The following is a 16,476-nucleotide window of genomic DNA, read 5'->3' as shown; positions in this document are numbered from 1 at the left end:
AAAATATGATAATTAAAGCAGAATATTCAAAAACAGGGTTGCTTCCCAGAACAAACAAAAACAATATTACAATAGGAAAAAGCATAAAATGCTCATAATAAATTTCTAGGCTGTGAGTTGGGTATGAAGAGTTGTTGTTTATTATGGTCCACAATATCTTGACGGTTCAGAACGTTATTTAATTTGACATTCAAAATCTGTGCCTAACTGATAATCAAAGTCAATTAATACTACCAATTCAATTCATTTCTAAACATTTGTTGACCCTAAACCTCTCTTGAAGAACATTTTCCAAACATAAACTTTATTATATTACATTCACACCACGATAAGAAGGGTCTTGTTCTTCTCTATATGAAGAAAGAAGAAACAGTCAAATGATGCAGACAAGTTAGGGGCAAAAAATAAACATGAGACTCAGAGATCTTCATCTCAAGCTCAAGGTACGCCTTCTTCTTCTTCTTTTTGTAGATTTCATATTAGAAAAGAGAATCCAAAGAAACTTTCCAGAGGATGGGTTGTTCCCAAATTTCTTATACCGTATTTGATGGAATAACCCTTAATGATAGTGTGTTCGATACTTTTACTCGGTCATGATGTTGTGTGAATATTGCACAGGCATTACGTCTAAAGCGATTAGTGTGGGGGTTTAATGGAGGGAGGAGGAGGAGGAGGACGACGAAGAAGAAGCCGTCATGGATGAACCCAGCAGTGTCACATGGCTACCAAGTGATCGATCGGGGGATAATCGGAGGATACTGTTCCGATGAGCATGAGAATGATTCATCAGTTGTGGTGCAGAGAGAACAACAGACGGAAAACACAGAACTCTGGTATTTTGGAATATTTGACGCTCTAATTGGAGATGGCGTCACCAAGTATATGCAGTCCCATTTATTTCAGAAGCAGCTTAAAGAGGTAAACTAATAATCCTTTCAATTAAACCCTTAATTTTTGTTATTCAATCAAACTGGTTTCATATGTGTGTGTGTGTAATCGAAGCCGATTCATTTGATGAGAATTTGATTCATAATTTTTTGTGCTGACTTGAGATCTTGTTAGTTAACAACAAAGTATTAAAATCTAACTTGGATTGGATGGGCCGGTTAGACCAGTAAGATTTGGGATCTGTTTTGTAAATGGCAAAATATCTTTGTGAAGTTAAGAGAGATATGAAAGTACTCACAAATGAGTAAAAGTATAAAGTGTAGATCTTAAATTCCAAAACCAGATTTCACGCTATCAAAAATCAAAATGAACTAACTTCAATTCAAATAGTCTACTATTTTTTAAACAAAAAAATAATCTACTTTTTATTTAAATCACAATTTTTAGAGATATTTGTTATATTTTTATTATCGATTATTGATCACAAACATTCTTGTTGTGTGTGTTTCTTTTTTCTGTGTATAGATATCTTTTTATTAAAAGTAATTCTATTTGCGGCATTGTTAGATACTAATTATGAGTATTTCTTCCAGTGAGAATTTGAACATTAGCCAGCGAGAGACTAATTTTTTTTACTAGGCCTTTCTTTTTTAAGCTTCAGCACAAATGGGCCCTACAAATAAAAGCCCTAAAAAAGGAAAAGAAAAGAGAAGCTAAAAGCTCTTACAACCGGAAATATTTGCGATTGAATTTTTGGTGTCTTTTACTGTTTTTATCATAATTTGTCATATCTTTCTCAAACTCTATTTAAAGAACTGATTTGTCTCAGTTCTTATACTTTTACGTAAATTTTAATTTAGTCTCTATAATTTTTTTTGTTTAACCGTTACAATTTCTTTAATTGTAGCCATTAGTTTTTATAGCAAAGTTATAGATTAATTGTTTTTTTCAAAATTATATATGGTGAAATGTGCACTTGTTGCTTGATTTCAATTGAGCCAAAATCGATATTCTTTTATTTTCATTTTTTTTTTTTTTGCCAAAAGGATCTTCTTTTGTTTTCTGACTCTACTCGATTGACTTGATTGCATAGTCACACATAAGTAGAAAATGCAAGGAAACAATGAAAAGAGCATATTTGAGTTTAACATCAAAGATGAGACCAGAGGAAGAGACGATGAGTCACCAGATCAGCTCAGTATCAGCAATGGTCATCAATGGCGAAAAGCTTGTGACGGCACAAACCGGACATTGCAAAGCTGTTGTGTGTAGAGATGGGATTGCTTATCACACAGATCCCAGTCCACAACACGTGCGCAAAACACCCCATTGGACTCACAAACTCTTTTCAGGTATATATATATATATATATATATATATATTCACAGTTAATTCTAAGTGGTGCTCGACCTGCGTCAAACATGTTGTTTCTGATATGAGGATACTCTGTACATGCAGGTAGAAGGCAATATAGAAGTTCGGAACTTGTGGTCAGAGCTGAAAAGATTGATTCTGATACTGAATTTTTGATCTTAGCCAGCAATGGCATATGGGACGTAAGTGGCTGAACAGTTCTTAAGAGAAATGATGCGGATTTACCCCAAAAAGAAATATTTTTGAAGTATTTGGTGATTTTAATGATAATTATATGTCTTCTAAAATTGTATATGCAGGTGATGAAGAATCAAGAGGCAGTGAATCTCATAAGGCACATAGAGAATCCCAACGAAGCTGCTAAATGTTTGGCTAATGAAGCTTTGAATAGAATGAGCAAAAGCAACATCTCGTGCATCATTATTCGATTCGACTGATTGAAAGAAAAATGGCTTCAATTTTTTTTTTTGAATATACAATATGATGCTTTGTGGATTGCTGCTACAATTTTTTGGAAAAAAACCAATAATATTTCCCGACCATATAATATAGTCAATCAATTTTTGTTTTGAGATTATGTGTCCTTTATATTTGATTGTAATGATTTGACTTTAATAGTAGCCACTAGCCATATGCGAACTCTCAATCTAAACTCTTCTTGCTTTAAAGTCAAAATTATATTTTTATTTTTATGTTTTCTAATAATAAAGAGTCTTGATTACTACTCCCCCATTCGTTTGTTTCACAAGAGACAATTAGTCAAATTACAAACTAATTAGTTGAAGATAATAAATGTGTAAAGAATGTAATTTTTCTCTCTGTGAAAAATACCCTCGTTTATGTAGAATGAAAAAATGTGTGGTGGAGAGAGAATATGTGAGAATTAATTATAGTGATACTAGTAATATGAATAACTAAATAAGGATAAAATGAAAAATCAACGAAAAAATTTTGAGAAAACCTCTGAATATCTCTTATAAAAGAGCACGCGTCATACTTTACAAATTGTCTCTTATAAAAAAAGGTGGAGGGAAGGAGTACTTTAGTACAATATAATAAACAAAAATTACTACTTTAATCTACATTGATAAATATTTGGCATTTCTTTGCTGGTATGCTTTAATTTAACGATACCATAATGCTTGTTGACTATTGAGGATGATAATCGAGCATCCTAACTTCATAATCCAAAGCACAATTCTCAAGCTTGCTTATGCATTTATCCAACTTCAATTTGCAAACATCATACTACCTCCAATCCTTAATATAAGAGCTTGTTTGGTTTTTATTTTGATTTTAAATATAATAGCCCAATTCACCTTGTCTATCATATTTATCTTTTTTTTTCCCAAGGTGGTTCTTCTAATAATGGTAATTTTAACCAATATACTTTATTAGTAAGAATTTTAGGAAAAACAATACTTATTTATTATAAATAACTAACTTGATTAATTTCTTAATATGCTCAAATTTGTTAACAAACTACTACTTCTGGTCTTAATTATAAGAGCTAATTGACTAATTTGAGGAAATTAAAAAATAAATTAAATTAATTATTTGTAATAAATAGGTATTGTCTTTTCCAAAATATCCTTAATAATTAAGTGTATTGGTTAGAACTACCATTATTAGAAGAACTATCTTGGAAAACAATGCATAAATATGAGAGATAAAGTGGATAGAGATCTTATATTTAGGACCAAAATAAAAATCAAATGGAATTCTATATTAAGGACCGGAAGTAGTATTATATTAAGGACCGAAGTTGATATTATTTTGGTTTTGAAATGAAAATTTTTTGTTATCTTCTTTCCCGCTAATCTAAAAAAGTTGGACCAATTATTAGATCGGTAAATGCTCTAGTGCCTAGTCTTTTATCAGGTAATATATTTTTACTTTTATACATAAAAATTGAGGGGAAAAAATTCCTTTTACTTATTCTTATTTTTTTAACATCTTCTTGACTGATTTTTATTGATTTCGTAAGTTTTTTTTTAATTTTTTTTATTAGTAAGCACATTGGCTTTTGAAGCGTTCCAAACTAAACCCCGTGAGGATTCCTCTAGATCACTCCTCCTATTAGGGTTCTTTTTTTAGCACTTTATTTCCAAATGTCAGATTTCATTATATATTATCTGTGTGAAAAATGACCAAAAAGGAACCTTGAAAATATAAAATTCTAAAAAGAGCATCTAACACTTCCAAATGACGGAGAAAAAAACATGAACTGGAATTATAGAAATATGAAAAAATGACTAACATGCCCTTACGACAGTTTGGGAAAATAACTCGATTTGATTTGAAAATAATAAGATTGCAGGATAAATTAACAAATTTGGAATAAATAATAACATCATTTTCTTAGGTGAAAGCATATGTCCATTTGGGAAAATGGCTAAATTTGATATGAAAATAATAAGACTGAAACATAAATAAGTTTGAAATACATAATAATAGCACTCTTTTGAGCATCACACAAGGGCATATTCGTTACTTCCTCATATTTTCATAATTTCAGTTTAGACTTTCCTTCCTTCCCTATCATTTGGAAGTTTTAGCTTCAATATAATTTTTGAAATTTCCTTCTTTCAAGGTTCCTTTTTAGTTATTTTCTCTTATCTCTGTCAAGAAAAATCAATTGTTTAGTTGAAACTGTTGACACAGTTTTTTTTTTAAATATAAATTTATAAAAGTCACCGTGATTATCACATTAAACTTAGGGAAAATCCCAGAAAAAGCCATTGGAATATACCAAATCCCAGATTGGGCCCTTAAATTTCGAAAATGACAGAATGGGTCATTGACCCAATCTGTCATTTGTGAAATTCAGACGAATTGACATTTTTGCCCCTGAGCAAAAGTGAATAGTTATTCTCTAAACAAATCTAGGTAACGCTTACACTGTTCTAGTGATTACAAGATTCGTTGTAGTTAATAATAATGTACCTGATAATAATAAGATACCTGACTATGAAAAAATGAGTAGTTATTCTCTACACAAATCTAGGTAATGCTTACATTGTTCTAGTGATTACAACATTAGTTGTAGTTAATAACAAGACACCTGACTATGAAAAAGTGAATAGTTATTCGCTATACGAATCTAGGTAACACCTAAACTCTTATAGTGATTCCTTGAATCATTGTAGTGAATGAATAAATGAGGGCAAAATTGTCAATTCGCCTGAATTTCACAAATGACAGATTGGGTCAATGACCCATTCTGTCATTTTCGAAATTTAAGGACCCAATCTGGCATTTCTCATATTCCAAGGACCTTTTTTGGGATTTTCCCTTAAACTTATATCAAAAAATAGTTTTATTTATATAAAAGTGAATATAAAAAATTTATGGTGCTGCATGATAGAGACAAAATCATGGATTGTACTCGGACTCAGTCATGTTTTCTAAAATTGGTTTCATTCTCTATTTCGTTTTGGTTCTTCCATTTTGTTTCTCTATATTGCACTTCGACAATTATGGCAATCCATAAATTTGGTGTTCCTTCCTTCTTTGTCTCTTGTATGATCATTTGTGAAGTTGAATTCTGTGCCTTATCTCTTTATAATGGGAGGATTGAATCACTTGTATGGGTTTAAACAAATATTTCCTAGAATATTATTTTTGTTTACTTATCATAAAAATCACTTTCTTGGCACAAACACAGATTGTGAAGTTTGCTTTTGGTAGTACAATGGGCACCCCATTTCTTAGGCAAATCAAGAAGCAAACTTCGTTTTTTCTACAAGAAAAGTACAAAGTTGCCCGGTTGAAATTTACAGATGTTACTGAAGCCGAACTGTAAGTGCCTTCGTTTTTACTTTATTTTATTTTTTGCCCTTTTCTGTCTGAGAAAACATATATTTAATTTTCTTATAAGTAAGATTTAGAATAGTATGTGTGCTCCTTTTTGGTTCAAAAAATCACAGGGAATGCATTGCTGCGAAATGTAATAGGATGATTACAGAATAATTGTTTAATGTAACATCAAGAAGTCATGAAATGAAATTTATATTTTATCTAGATGAAAATAAAGTTAAGCACGAAATGATCTTTTTACTCTATCGAGTCCAAAAATGGAGGGCATAATTATCTAAATATGAGCTTTAATATCCAGATTACATGTAAGTTATGCATTGAGGATTACTTGATTTGCTGTATTCTATTGTAATTAGGATTACGTTAGATTATTTTAATGTGAAAACCAAATACTGGAATCAGGAAAATGCATCAAGATTATAAGGATAGAATTGAACTAATCCTGATGCATGGAATTGAACTAAATGTGAGTGGTTAATAATTAAATTCAACTAAAATGAATGTCAAGGCTGTTATCAGTTAATTAATTCTTTATTTCTTTCATTTTCTTTGGACTTTTGCGACCTATTTGTGATGCCTAGCTAATACTCCTCTAGTGAAACATTCTTCCTTTGACCTCTCAGAGTATGCGTTTGGAAGTGTTACGGTTCAACCGATTCATTAACCAAGCCCGTATATTAAACTTTGTGATTGGTTCTTGGGTACTGTTCACTAGTTAAATTCCAGACTTTTCATCCAAATTTGAGCAGTCATAACTCTTAACACACACATCCTTTTTAAGTGATCTACCACTTGTTTTAAAGTGCAAGATGTGTACTTTAATCATGACAAATTTCATGCTTTAACTATAGGTCAAACAGGAGCTAGAAACTAACTGCTACAGGACCTATGTTTTATCCATCAACAATTCTTACTCTAAGTCTCCCTTCATTCAAACATGCAACAACTAGCTTTATGAATTCCCATTCATTCATATACTTTGAGTTACATGTCATTACATTATACATCAAACATTACATGACATTTCATGCTTGACATATCTACAATTAATTACATAATTAGCGATGTCAATCACTACATTGAAACGCATGTAAATTCTCTACTCTTATTGGTTCCATCTTCTTGCCCTTCTTCATGCATTCCTTCTCTTTGTCATTTGACCTACTATAGTTGGTTAAAGGAGGATGAGATTCGGGAGAATCTCAGTAGCAAATAATAACCACCCAAACATACATGGCAAGTTTGGCATTCATAACATGCTTGCAACTTAACATTTCTATGAAATAGTGACATGTTTGGAAAGCATCATACATTAACCATAAAACACACAGGCCTATGAAACATTTCAAACATATTCACAATCACAATAGATGAGTTCATAAAACCATATAAATATAGAACATGTCATACATGCAAATAAATACCAAGCACATAAGAGTAGGGTAAAGTTTGCTACCTTGTGTCTTTAAACTTTTTCTTGTTCTTCAACTTGCTCCCTAAGCTTCCCAACCATCTAGGTTTTAGTCAACCACATTCAAACCTTCTCTTAGATGTCTCAAAATCCTAATCACAGCCACAAGGGTCATATTACTCATTTGGACCAAGAATTACACAACATTGAAGACTTATGTCTTTAAACTTAATCCTTTTTCCTTAATTTATAATGTAGTGTTCTAGCTTTGTAAAAATTGTTTCCTTAGGCCAATCCTACACAATCTTACCCAAAGAATCCAAATATGAGCTTAGATTCATCAAAATCCAATTACTTTCCCTAGTTCTAGGCCAAAACCGAAATCTGCCACTTAATTTTCGGTTTTGATTCCAATGCTTCCAACTTCATTCTTTTATCTTATGCCTACACAATTTTTCATTTTAAACACATTAGAAGAATCAAAATCATCAAAATTACATCCTAAGCACAAGAACCAGGTCTGGCAGAAATATTTCCTCAAGTTACACAATCATGAAATTCAACTAATTTTAGCATAAAACTACTTGATTCGTGTTCCTTTCAAGCTTTTGAACATTAATCTAACATCAATTTCATCTCCCCTCACGCTTCAAAATTTCATGCAACAACTTCCCCAAGGGTTCCAAGCTCCCAAAACTCATTAAAATCCATAGCCAAGCTCAACAACAACAAGAGTAGTGAAAACTATATCAAAAACCATGAACATGCCTTATTTTAGAGCTTGATCTTGCATGGGACCACTTGGCCATTCTTTCTCCCTCTTCTTTCCTTTCTAGAAACCATTTTGCCAGAGCTTCCGTAAAGTTTCCATTGCTTAGGACGAAATGAGAGGGAGGGGAGGGGTATTTATAGAAAACAAGATTGAATTTGGACCGTTGATCTTAAAAATACGTGGCTTGATCTGGACTGTCCATTCCTCTTTTAATCTTGTGGTGACAAGTGTCTCATGACATCATGCTTACATTGTCTTGATGACATCATGCTTACATAATCAATTCACATGCCTTTAATCCAATCGTACATGTGTCTTGCCTCCGACCGTACACGTGTCTTGCATTCAGCCGTACACGTAATATCTTCTTTTCCCATCTAACCATACACTTGTCTCCTCCATATTCCTTCATCATTTTGGCATCAAAATAGGGAGAAAATTAATATAAAATTCGTGCAAAATATAACCCTTAGGTATTCCTCCAGCTATCTTGCCATTCTGCACTATATAGGGTACTTTTTAAGGTCCTGACTTTTCCAGAACCACTGGGACATGTTCTGGCACTATTTTCTCACCTCAAATAAATTCACATGGCACTATATAACATGCGCAAAGAGAGAGTGATGCTCTTCCCTTGTTCTTCCATTAAAATAATTAAATAATTAATAATATCTATTTCAGAGTGAACTTAACCGAATTCTTTCTACTGGTCTATAACTTCGAGAATTTGTCTCTAGGTACCAATACTATTTATTCATCACAGGAAATTCTTTTAATTTTTCTTAAGTCTAAAGTCAACTTCTAGACATTTGACTTTGACTTTCCCTCGATAGTATGTAAATAGGCTTTAAATTCCATTAAAGCCAACATCTTTGCTTTTTAGGGACGGAATTATTTTTAAAACCCATAATAATTCCTCAAGTATTTTCTCCCCTTTCTTCCAATTATATGAGGCCTCCTTATACTTTAAATAATTTATTTTCAATAATATTCAAAATCAATCAAAACCCTGGGAATTCCACAAATTCCTTCTAGGGGCATTTTCGTCATTTTTTGCCTCATATAGGCCTCTGAACATTGTTCCCATTTTTTTAGAATTTTTATAAAGTGTTCAGGCCTTAACCTACCATTTCCCATTTTCTGGGATTTTCGGGTATAATTTTCATTTTTACCCCTATCAGCCTGAAACTTTACAAAATTACAATTTTGCCCTTGGTTTGGCTTAACCTCAAAATTCACCTCCTTGAGGCTTCCAACATAACCTTTGGCCTACATCTATCTCTATTTCTCATTTCTGGGCCTCGAGACTTCTTCTGAACCTCTAACATCCTCTTTTCTCACTCCCAAAAAACTTTCCCTTTGCGATTTAGTCCCTAGGAATCCCTTCGTCCCTCCAGGGAATCTCTGGGACCTCTGCCAAAAAAGGTCTAGCAGTCTGCCTAATTGAGGCTAATTCTGGTACTTCTAGGCCCAAAATTCGGGATGTGACATCTAGTTTTTGATATAGGATCTAATTGTTAAGTTGATCTTGATCTTAAATGTAAGATCTAGTTTTCATTTTTTCTTAATTTTTTTCTAAATTAACCCTATTGATACTCTTTCAACAATAATCAAGTACGAGAGGGAGGAGGATATCAAAGAAGATGATTATGGTGTTTTAATAAAAATATGTTATATTTCTTATAATTAACTAACTTTCTTAACTTCTTTAATCTAGTGAAATTAATTAAATAAGTCTCACATTAAAGACCAGAGAAATATCTTATAGCACCAAATATTTTAAGGAAAAAACTGACTTATAAATTTATTAAACACCCTGGCTTTATGATACACCAATCGATGGTTGAGATTCGCATAAATAATGGCACAAATAATTAATTAAATGAGAAGACGGATGAAATGCTGACAGGGAGAATAACTATCACACACACACACATATAGGCTGGCTGAGGAGGCAACAAATAAGGAACCGTGTAGCCCAGATGCCAAAACCATGACAAGAATTGCTGAAGCATCCTTTGAGGCCGACGATTACTGGAGAATTGTTGATGTCCTTCACCAAAGGTCATTCTTCTTTTTTAATTACCTTATATATATATATAATAATTATATTGCTTTATATATTATTGCTGTGACTATTATTTTAGTTAATAATGAATATATATTGAAATATATATAGATTGGGGTGCTTTAACACCGAGGAGTGGAGGCGATCTTATAAAGCGCTGGTGCTGCTTGAGTTCTTGCTAACCCATGGCCCAGAGCAGTTTGCTGTTGAGTTTCAATGTGATTCTGAAGTCATTGAGGAACTCGGAAGTTTCACTCACATTGATGAAACAGGGTACCTTTCTAATTCCCCCACGTACACACATATATTCTCTATAATATTCTATAATTAATAATTTATACTTATTATTGCAATTTGGTAATACTAATAAAAAAGTATAAACTTGTGGCAGGTTTAACTGGGGAGCAAGGATGCAGAAAATATCTGGCCAAATACTGAAACTGTTACAAGGTGGACCCACACTAAGAGAAGCACGCTTGAAGGCTCTGAAAATAACCAATGAAATCCAAGGCTTTGGAAGTTCAGAGTACTCTCCTTCATCAGCATCAAGCAGTTCATCTTCTTCCGAGCCACATTCTGCCTCTTCTTTCTCTCCATACTCCTCCTCGACCGCCACTCCAACTTATTTTGACTCCGTTACTGACCCCAACAAGAATCCATTTTCTCCCATCAAAGATTATTCTCACGGAGGAATATGGTCAGATGAAAACACGTTGGTCTTCAGGAAGAAGAATATGTATAATCATAATGAGGACGAGAACCAACTTTGGGATGACCCTTCTGTTGAAGAAAGAGATTATTTGGTGGGTTCTGATGTGGAGGATGACGATGATGATAAACCAAAAGAGAAACAAAAGTTAGGGTTTGTCAACAGAATCTGCTCAAGAATTACTGGTAGCAGCAATGGCGGTTTTAGAGCCAATTATGATAATAAGAAAGTTGAGTTTGGATGCCTCTCTGATAATGGACGCAGGGGCGAAAATAAAAAGAAACTTCAACGCCAACATTCTCTTTGGTACTAATTTAAGAAGATGCCTTAAGGCAATTTAAGTAGGCCAATAGGCTTTATATTCACCCATAAAATTGTCATTTGGCAGTGATGGGCTACATATTTTATATAAAAATCCATATATGTCCTATATAGTTTGTTTTTAATTTATTATTATTAATCAGTACGTATTAGTAATTGAGTTCTTAATATATTTTTTTATGTAAGAAGCTTGCTTATTTTATACTACTTCTAGTCCTTAATATAAGAGCTTGTTCGACTTTTATTTTGGTCCTAAATATAAGATTCTAATCCATTTTGTTTCTTATATTTATCTATTTTCCCAAGGTAGTCTTTGTAATAATTGTAGTTCTAGCCAATATACTTGATTAGCAAGGATGTTTTAGGAAATAAAACCCCTATTTATTACAAATAACTAAATTAACTACTTTTTTTAATTTACTCAAATTAGTCAACTAACTCTCATAGTATTTTCTTATCTATTTCTTTGTATTTTGCATCTCAAATAACTTCAAGAAAATAAACCCTTTTGGTAAATGATTGAGAGTCTGCTGTAGGTTTGTCTTGTCCAGCATAATATCATCTCGAAAGGCAGAACACCCAAGAAGCACTACAAAAAAAAATTATTTCCAGCAATGACTTTCGGCGGCGACTTTTTTTGTCACCTCTGAAAGTTAGATTTTTAGCGATGACAAGTGTCTATAACGGCAGTGACATTAAGATGTCGCCATTGAAAGTTTCAACCTTTGGTAGCAATAACATTTGTCACTGCCAAAGGGTCAACTTTCAACGGTGACTAAATGTGTCACCGCTAAAAGTATCAACTTTCAATGACGACTTTTTTTTGTCACCACCAAAGGTATGACGTCGTCGCTAAAAGTTTTTTGAGGTTTATATTTATGTTCTTAAAAAAATTATAATACATTTATATACTTTGTTACTAATGTAACTAACTTTGATATCTAATATTTTTTCCTGTATTATTGCGATAGAGAGAGACTTAGGGCAAGTTAATGTGGTATTTGAGAGACAAAGGGAGAGGGAGGGAGTGCATAGTATGTATAAAATAGATATATTATAATTATATGTGTAAAAGATAGAATTAAATGATATTGTCTATGGAGGAATGAAGCGGAAGCATGCATGAGAGTGAGATGTATGTTTGTGAGGTAAGGCAAGAGGAGAAAGTAGTGGGGGGGTGCAAGGTAGAGGTAATATAATTGAAAGGGAGATAGGATGTGTGTGTGTGAGAAGGATATTATAACTAAAAGGCATAATATAGTTAAGTTTATGGAGAGATGATTATAATTAAATTAGTTTGGGTATATTTGTATAACATAATAATCACTTTGACAATGAACATCTATATGAGATGGCTAAGAAATAATATAATTGAAGAAGATAATATAATTAGTTAAAGTATGTGTGAGAGAGATAGCTAATAAAGTCATGTATATAGTTAATCAATTAAATAGTATTACTATTGATTTTTTTGGTTAAAATGTGATTAATTAAAATTTACTAAAACACATGTACCTGCGTATTATATATAAATGTATGATGTCAAACACCATTATCAAAATACATTAGTATGTTTGGTAACTTTGTCTGTGTTCACCTAGCTGGTCTTGCGTTCGAATCCCACTAAGTACAAGGAGGGACATTTTTCATTTTCAATATGTCAATTTTCAAAAAAATATCAAGCCAAAAATTTTTTTTGAAAAAATAAATGCATAACATCGGTAGAGGGATTCGAACACACATTGCTATTGCTATCAATCTTGAGTGCCTCTCTTGCCAACAAAGCCACGTGCCTTTGGTTAGCTTTTAATGAATTATTTATTATAGGATGCTTTAACATTTTATAAGCTAAAACCAGCAATTCATTTAACCTGCCTAGGCGCCCAGCTTCGCCAAATTTTTACTTTCCCTCTCAGACTCTAAAACTAGCACGGCCTCTAAAAAATGAAAGAAGAAAACCCTAAATCCTCAAATCCCAGTCACTCCCCTCCATTCTCAAGGTAGGGGCTTTCTCATATCCCAAGTTTTTACTCGCTCCACTTCGTTCAGAAATCCAATTTGTTACTTTGTGCTATTTTCTCAAAGCCTCTATCTTTCCTCTTCGAATTCTCTTCTTCAAGGCTTGAAGCTAGCTACTGTGGCTGTCAATAATACCAGGTTAGTGGACTTATCGTTATCATCATCATCAAAGCAAGGATTTTGTACCATCATCACTTCTCTTTGCCACCCCCAGCTCTATATGTATTATGTATTTATTTTTCAATTCAGCCAGTTTGATTGTCAAAACTTGATAATCCTCTTCTTTTATTGAGCTTTGAAGATTGCTTGCTGGTTTGTTTTCTGACTTGCCTATCTCATTAAGACACTAGTTTTTGTTTAGGCCCTCTGATTGTATGGTTAATCTTACTACCTGAAACGTCTATCTGCTAGCCTAACCCCCTAGCCCCTAACTTGAAAAAAAATCCATAAAGAGTCCCCAAAAAGTTCTCTCCATTATTTTAGTCATTAGGTACAATGTATACAGAAAACAAGAGGGCAAAGATGTGTTTAAATTTTCAGGCACTCTGGCTATTAATGGTTATCATACATGTTCTGCTAATCGAATTATGTAATGGCATTTGTAAGCTTTTCCTAGTCTTTATCCATGAAATGCCTATGTAATATGTATAGCAATTCCCATCCTCCCTCAAGAAGTGGGAACCTTTATGTTTGCTAATTACTAAACCCCTTTCCTGCCTAACATTGCATGAAGTCAAAGGAATGAGCTATACTATCCATGATTTATATTAGTAATATATTGATTCTTTAGCTTTAAATTTCAACCACTCTATAGTTATTTCAATCCTGCAAGTACAAAGGCCCATCTTGGGTTAAATTTGAACGGCTTGAATCTTGGGTCTTGATTGTCCTGCATGGGGATGGTTAAAGAAGCATGAGAGGCCGTGTCTAAACTTCAAAGTTATTGCATTAGCTCATTTGTAGTTTTTCATTTGATGTAACCCAAGATAGGCCGCTTGTAGACTTAGAGTTTGAGCTTCTTATCAAGTTGAAAATGCAGGTTTATTGACTCTAGTGCATACTTATTATTGACTCTTATTGATAGTAATGGTCTCACCTTATAATTAGCTCAAGCTCATAGGCCTCTGAGGTATACTAGTTAATTATATTAGAGGCTTTACAAACAGCCACTTATTGCTGTTTATACCTTACTTTAAGGTTACGTTCATCAGTTAAAATTATTTAGGTGAGCTTGTTTTTATTGTCTTTATCGTTATAATTAGCAAGTGTAAATTTAGCTTCATACCACAAACTGAGTCTTTTAGGGATCCATTTGCTTTAGTCATCGTTTGTTTCCCTATTCATTTTTCCAAAAAATTTACCATTGAAAACACATTTTGAATTAATTACCTCATATGTCTTGAACAATAAAGTCATTTTCATTATATTATGTGTCATGAATAAACCCAACAGAAAAGCTCTTCATATCCAATTTGGCACATGAATAAACCTAGTAGAACAGCCTGCTTCATTATATTGTGTGCCATCTATGAGTGTGCATACATTGATTCTGAACTAACTTGATCCCTTGCTATCTGTACATAACAAAAAAATAACTACAATGAACACAAATATAGTTATGTACTCTTAAAACTGAATGAGTTAGAATACTATAAAGAAATGTTCTGTACTTGGGAAAATGGCAACATATTTTATGAAATGATTTGTGCACTTAAAACTATGCAATCATACTGTTGTACAGGGTAATAACATGTAGCATTACTGTGAATATTTAAAAATAATTAAATTACATGATGAAATTATGGTAATACGATATATTTGCAAGACTTTATTTTTCCTTGTTAGTAGTGGCAATAAAATCTATTATTTGTTGAGATATTTGTTGGTTTCTTAAATTTTTGCTTTTGAGCCAATATACAAGGCATATTAGTGTTGCATAAAACTTGCATTTGATTTTCCCTTTATTTTTCATATATCATGCCTATTTAATTTTAATGAGATTTGAAATAGATATATTGATGATCTTGAACTTTATAGGGGATATATATGGATAAAAGTTGGCTACATATTAAAGATAGAAGCTGTTCAACATATATTAGAGGAGTAGATGGCTTTCTAGAATGGGCATTTAGTCAACATGGGGTGCCAAACAAAATACGATGTCCTTGCAAAAAATGTATGAATGTTATATTCAAAGTGAAGAGAGATGTTAGGACAGACTTATTAACCAAAGGTTTTTGGGATAGTTATAAAGTGTGGGACTTGCATGGGGAAATTAGAAGATTTTCAACAGATTTTGAGACTTCTAATAACATGGTAGAAAATGATACTTAGGAGGAGGAGAACCTTGTAAGGATGGTATGTGAAGCATATAGAGTTCTGTATGTAGGGGATATGAATATTGGGTTAAATGAGGATGAGGAGCCTAATGTCCATGCTAAAAAGTTCTTTGACTTATTAAAAGATACATAAACAGAACTCTATCCTGGTTATGGTAAGATCTCAAAATTATCTTTTATTGTGAAGCTATTTCAGTTAAAGTGCCTTAACCATTGGAGTAATAAATCTATGGATGCATTATGGGCCTTACTTAAGGATATTCTCCTAGAAGGGGCTTTAATCCCAAACTCTTTATATGAAGCTAAGAAGATAATTCATGATTTGGGCTTAGATTATAACAAAATTGATGCTTGTGGAAATGATTGTATATTATATCGGGGGAAGCATGAAAATGCAAAATTATGTCCTAAGTGCAAGATGCCTTGACGGAAGTAAAGAAAAAAAAAAGGGAAAATGTTCCATAAAAGGTCTTGAGGCATTTTCTAGTAACACCTAGACTACAGAGGCTTTATATGGCAAGGGACACGGCTAAAGAAATGAGGTGGCATGAGGAGAAACGTATAGATGATAGTGTAATGAGACATCCAGCTGATTCTTTTGCCTGGAAACACTTTGACCAATAATATCCAAGCTTCTCTATTGATCTAAGGGCTGTTCAATTGGGTTTGGCTAGTGATAGATTTCAACCTTTGGGAATATGAGTGCCAATCATAGCATTTGGCCGGTTGCTTTAGTACCATATAACTTGCCATCTT

General features: G+C 32.9%; 2 protein-coding genes across 2 annotated transcripts; both read left to right on the top strand.

Moving 5' to 3' along the window:
* The first annotated feature begins 410 nt into the window (after window positions 1–410).
* On the top strand, window positions 411–2,788 carry LOC114741463 (putative protein phosphatase 2C-like protein 44). The gene is made up of 5 exons (XM_028929739.1): window positions 411–443; window positions 619–918; window positions 1,982–2,240; window positions 2,329–2,444; window positions 2,562–2,788. Exons 1-5 carry the CDS (start codon window positions 411–413, stop codon window positions 2,697–2,699), a joined length of 846 nt encoding a protein of 281 aa, XP_028785572.1. The 3' UTR covers window positions 2,700–2,788.
* Window positions 2,789–5,956: 3,168 nt separating this feature from the next.
* LOC114741466 (epsin-3-like) lies at window positions 5,957–11,354 on the top strand. Its single transcript, XM_028929745.1, has 4 exons — window positions 5,957–6,063; window positions 10,206–10,328; window positions 10,444–10,605; window positions 10,724–11,354. The coding sequence occupies exons 1-4, from the start codon at window positions 5,957–5,959 to the stop codon at window positions 11,352–11,354; spliced, it is 1,023 nt and encodes a 340-aa protein (XP_028785578.1).
* The last annotated feature ends 5,122 nt before the right edge of the window (window positions 11,355–16,476 follow it).

This window comes from Neltuma alba, unplaced genomic scaffold (assembly GCF_004799145.2).
Source record: "Neltuma alba isolate B1F8T4 unplaced genomic scaffold, ASM479914v2 tig00003400_pilon, whole genome shotgun sequence".
NCBI lineage: Eukaryota > Viridiplantae > Streptophyta > Magnoliopsida > Fabales > Fabaceae > Neltuma > Neltuma alba.
Note: the sequence above shows the minus strand (reverse complement) of the source record. Positions and strands in the feature narration are given on the sequence as shown.

Excerpts from the sequence above, each read along its gene's own strand:
- LOC114741463 (XM_028929739.1), top strand. The coding sequence starts at position 411 with ATGAGACTCAGAGATCTTCATCTCAAGCTCAAG. Across the intron at positions 919-1,981 it reads TTCAGAAGCAGCTTAAAGAG|TCACACATAAGTAGAAAATG; the intron begins GTAAACTAATAA and ends TTGATTGCATAG. Across the intron at positions 2,241-2,328 it reads GACTCACAAACTCTTTTCAG|GATACTCTGTACATGCAGGT; the intron begins GTATATATATAT and ends TTCTGATATGAG.
- LOC114741466 (XM_028929745.1), top strand. The coding sequence starts at position 5,957 with ATGGGCACCCCATTTCTTAGGCAAATCAAGAAGCAAACTTCGTTTTTT. Across the intron at positions 10,329-10,443 it reads GTTGATGTCCTTCACCAAAG|ATTGGGGTGCTTTAACACCG; the intron begins GTCATTCTTCTT and ends AAATATATATAG. Across the intron at positions 10,606-10,723 it reads ACTCACATTGATGAAACAGG|GTTTAACTGGGGAGCAAGGA; the intron begins GTACCTTTCTAA and ends AACTTGTGGCAG.